We start from the raw sequence: 4,897 nt of genomic DNA on the forward strand, positions 1-4,897 counted from the left end.
CTTACTCAATCCAAACACCCCTCCGCCAGCCGTCGGATCAGCCGAATCGACGGCCTAAGCCCGCACGTTGCCGTCGACGTGTACAGGTCGCAGAATCAAAGCCGCGGGCACGAGGGCGACCGTGCACGCGACCCGTGGGCCCCGCCCGCGCGTGGACCTCGCGACCCCTGCCCCTCCCTCCCCCCGCGCGGCGATATATTTGGCCCTCAGCTACAAGCCATTGCAACCACTCCCGGAGCGGAAGAAAGAGAGAGAGCAGATATCCTATCCCCCCCTAGACTCCAAGGCGAGGGGAAGCGGCCGGAGGGGAAAGCAACAAGCGGGTAGGGTTCGCCGACCGCTCCCCCAAATTCTCCATCGGAATCACGCACCGTTTTTATATATCTTTATTATCGTCGTCGTCCCCGGCCGCTTGCTGTCCGCCGTTTGGTGCCTTGCTCCTGTTGTTTTGAGGGGCTGGGTTTGGTTCCTTTTCCTCCACTCCCCCAGCCCTCCTCGCCCCGCCTTTCCCCAACCCATCCCTCCTTCTCTCTCCCTCTCTCGTGTATGTGCGTGTGTGTGTAGGTGTGTTGGTTTTGAGCAATCTTCTCGCCGGACTCTTCTCCTAGCTTGGCGCGGTGCGTGCCCCTCCTCGTCCTCCGTCTGTCGATTACTTCCTTGCGTGTGCGTGTGTGTTGTGTGAGTGACTTATAGGCAGCTACCTGTGGATTTGTCATCTCCCTTGCTTTGTTCTCTTGCTCGCAAGGGGTATGGCATGGTGTGTGTGCCTTGGTTTGTCCTCTACATACATGGTCGCTGCTGCCTGCTCGCTGGATCTTGGTCATATTTATGTCTTTCTCACGTACAAGCGCGGCGGCGCCGCTATCTATTCTGAATTCTGATCCATCCATCCTCTCTTTCGTTTGTCTTTTAGATCCGCCCGCAAGACGCCGGGAGCAAGCAAGGAACGTACGTACACGCCGTGTCGTCGTCGGCTTGTGCTCTCTAGACTGGGTTGGACAGGCTTGGACTGGTCGGTGTGTGGCGGCGCTCAACGACGACAAACAAGCAATTGGAGGAAGCTGTTAGCTAATCTTGTTTTGTTCCGATCCATCCATGGCCGCCGCGTCCTCCGCTCCCTTCTTCGGCCTCTCCGACGCGCAGATGCAGCCGCTGATGCCCGCGCAGCAGCCCCCCGCCCCCGCCGCCGCCGCGCCGGCGCCCAAGAAGAAGCGCAACCAGCCGGGCAACCCAAGTGAGTAATTAATCCGTCCAGCTATTCCTTTACCAATCTTAATTCTACTAGCAAGTGATTATTAATTGAGTATCGTCGGTCTCCCTGTATTGATGCAGATCCTGACGCGGAGGTGATCGCGCTGTCGCCGCGGTCCCTGATGGCGACGAACCGGTTCGTGTGCGAGGTGTGCGGCAAGGGGTTCCAGCGGGAGCAGAACCTGCAGCTGCACCGTCGCGGCCACAACCTGCCGTGGAAGCTGAAGCAGAAGAACCCCAAGGAGACGCGGCGGCGGGTGTACCTGTGCCCGGAGCCGACGTGCGTGCACCACGACCCGGCGCGCGCGCTGGGCGACCTCACCGGCATCAAGAAGCACTACTGCCGCAAGCACGGCGAGAAGAAGTGGAAGTGCGACAAGTGCGCCAAGCGCTACGCCGTGCAGTCGGACTGGAAGGCCCACTCCAAGACCTGCGGCACCCGCGAGTACCGCTGCGACTGCGGCACCCTCTTCTCCAGGTATACATACCATGCACGCCATTGATCCATCCGTCCAAGATCGATGTTTCAGTTCATTTTCGGTTTCATATAGGCGTATGCTTATAGTACTGTTTGCTGTTCGATTTTGGGTATGCATGAGCGAATGATTGGGTCATGATGAAACTTTGATGGGGAGCTAGCTAGGCTGCTAGGGGCGATTCGATTTGACGGGTGGTGACGGATGGATGGGATGCTGGCCCTAGGTAGCTGCCTAGGGTTAGGGCTGTTACTGCTGGTACTACGTGCCCACCTAGCTAGGTACATGGGCTCTCGTGTAGTGTGAGTATGTGTGTGCGCGCCACTTTTGGCTGGGTTGGATTGGAATTGGATTCCCTGCACAGAGAGAGAGGGAGGGAGAGAGAGAGAGAGAATGGAAGGGGATGGATGGAGGATGCAGCTAGAGGTAGCAGTCGACCTGCTGCAGCTAGCGGGCTCTGCTCTGCTCCCACGTGAATCGCTCTTGTCGGGAGGGGACTGGAGATATGCAGCCAGGACGCACCCTGACACGGTCATCTGGCGGCAGTCCCGCCTTTTTACACCTCGGAATCCGCACTCTTCCCACTCTCTCTCATCTGCATCGACCTGGCATGGATCCCCACATGTATGTTCACGTGATGACATACATGCTGCCGGCACGCACTCCTCCTTGCAGCTAGCTAACCAAAGGGGGTCCAGCCTCAGCCATGGCAGCACGCAGCCTTCCTTGCCTTCTCATGTGATGCATGGCAACTGGCAAAGTCATGCCAAGTACTGCTGCTGGCTGGCCATGCCTAACATGCTTTTAGCTCGCTTGCAATCAGCACCATCCGATGGATGGATTAGCCACAAAGCCTGCTGCTGCGGCTTTTTCTTGATGCATGTCATCTACATGTCGGTGTTGTCTTACATGTAACTGATTGCACTATAGTTAGGGTGAATGGGTGATGCATACTCCCTCCGTCCCGAAATATTTGTTGAAGAAATGGATCAAAATAGATGTATTTAGAACTAAAATACGTCTAGATACATCCATTTCTATAACAAGTGTTTCCGGACGAAGGGAGTATTTTTGTCATGCAACTTTGGCTAGTTTTACCTCATTTTGCAGCTTAGTCTTTTTTTTCTTACAAAATAAAGCATTGTGCCATCTATAGCTTAATCTGCTCCATCGAATCGGCTCGGAATATTCCTCAAAAATCATCGGTCAGAATTAATTGCCAGCTAGCATTCCCTGCACTAACGAATGAAACGACAATCTATCATAGATGCACCCAGCAAAGGATTGCAATGTACCCAACTGCCATAATAAATCGGCACATTTACCAGCAACTTCGCGTAATATGCAAACAAGTAGGAAAACCAAAAATTGGCGACCCCCCCCCCCCCTCATAATAAGCAGATTTTATGAGTAGCTAAATAGAAGGCAGATCTATAGTTTTGTGAAATATTGTGTTGGGGAGAGAGAAAGAGATTTGGTAGAATGGGCTGATTTTTTGACTTGCTATAGTTGTCACGCACCATTGGCTAGTTTTACCACATTGTGATGTTCTTATCATGCTTTCAGCTTAGTCTTTTTTTCCTTAAATAATAAGGCATTGTGCCATCTATAACTTAATCTGCTATGTCAAATCTGATCGGAATATTTCTCAAAATCATCGGTCAAAATTAATTGCCTACCATTCCCTCAAATAATGAAAGAAATGACAATCTACCGTCGATGCACCTAGTAAAGTATTGCAAGCTACCCAACAGGGTTAATTTTCTGAATTATTATAGTTAGGGTAATGCAGATTTGTCATGCATTTTTGGCTAGTCTTTACCTTATTTTGATGGTCTTATCATGCTTTCAGGTTAGTCTTTTTTCCTTCAATACTAAGGCATTGTGACATCTATAACTTAATCTGCTCTATCGAATCGAATCAGAATATTTCTCAAAATCATCGATTGAAATTAATTGCCAGCTGGCATTCCCTCAAATAATGAAAGAATGCTCTATCGAATCGAATCAGAATATTTCTCAAAATCATCGATTGAAATTAATTGCCAGCTAGCATTCCCTCAAATAACGAAAGAAACGACAATCTACCACCGATGCACCCAGTAAAGTATTGCAAGCTACCCAACTGGCATAATAAATCGGCACATTTACAGCAGCTCCGTCGTTATATGCAAACAAGTAGGAAAACCAAAATTTGACGATTTCCACCCCACTCTTGTAAGAAGATTCCATGACTAGTTAAATAGAAGGCAAAGCTATCAAGTTTGTGAAATATTATGTTGGAGATAGAGAGAGAGAGAGAGAGAGAGAGAGAGAGATTTGGTAGCACAAGTTAATATTTTGAATTACTATAGTTAAAGTTATGCATATTTGTCATGCACCTTTGGCTAGCTTTACCTCATTTTGATGATCTTATCATGCTTTCAACTTAGCCTTTATTTTTTCCTTAAAAGAAAAAGGCATTGTGCCATATAACTTAATCTGCTCTGTCGGAACGGATTCGAATATTTCTCAAAATCATCAGGCGAAATTAATTGCCAGATAGCATTCCCTCAAATAACTAAAGAAATGAAAATCTATCATCGATGCACCCAGTGTAGGATTGCAAGCTACCCAGGTAGCGTAATAAATCGGCACATTTACAGCAACTCTGCAGTTGTATGCAAACAATAGGAAAGCCAAAATTTGACGACCCCCCCCCCCTCTTTAGTAAGCAGATTTTATGACTAGTTAAATAGAAGGCAAATTTATAATGTTTTGTGAAATATTGTGTTGGAGAGAGAGAAAGAGACTTCGTAGCATGGTTAACTTTGGTGAATTACCTATAGCTAGGGCAATGAATATTTGTCATGCAAAATTGGCTAGTTTGCCACATTTTGATGATATCATTATTGTTTCAATTTAGCCTTTTTTCCATACAAAATAAAGCATTGTGCCAACTATATCTTAATCTCCGTAGTCGAATGAGATCGGAATATTTCTCAAAAAACATATGTCAAAATTAATTGCCAGCTAGCATTGCCTCGGATAGCAAAAGAAACTACAATCTTATATAGATGAACACAATAAAGGATTGCAAGCTACCCAACTGGCGTAATAAGTCGGCACATTTTGAGCAACTTCGTCGTTATATGCAAATAAGTAATAAAATTTAAATTTTACGATATACA

General features: G+C 47.9%; 1 protein-coding gene across 3 annotated transcripts in view; it reads left to right on the plus strand.

The window, feature by feature from the left end:
* The first annotated feature begins 228 nt into the window (after positions 1-228).
* LOC119311550 (protein indeterminate-domain 5, chloroplastic-like) overlaps positions 229-4,897 on the plus strand; it is a 7,713-nt gene continuing 3,044 nt past the window's right edge. The window contains exons 1-3 of one of the 3 annotated variants that reach the window (XM_037587184.1): positions 229-323; positions 914-1,234; positions 1,333-1,729. In XM_037587184.1, the coding sequence (XP_037443081.1) occupies positions 1,096-1,234; positions 1,333-1,729 (536 nt within the window). In that variant the 5' untranslated portion in view covers positions 229-323; positions 914-1,095. Of the gene's footprint in view, positions 324-402; positions 618-661; positions 792-913; positions 1,235-1,332; positions 1,730-4,897 lie in introns of those variants that run through there. The other 2 variants (XM_037587183.1, XM_037587186.1) reach the window with 2 other exon arrangements.

This window comes from Triticum dicoccoides, chromosome 5B (genome assembly GCF_002162155.2).
Source record: "Triticum dicoccoides isolate Atlit2015 ecotype Zavitan chromosome 5B, WEW_v2.0, whole genome shotgun sequence".
Taxonomy (NCBI): Eukaryota; Viridiplantae; Streptophyta; class Magnoliopsida; order Poales; family Poaceae; genus Triticum; species Triticum dicoccoides.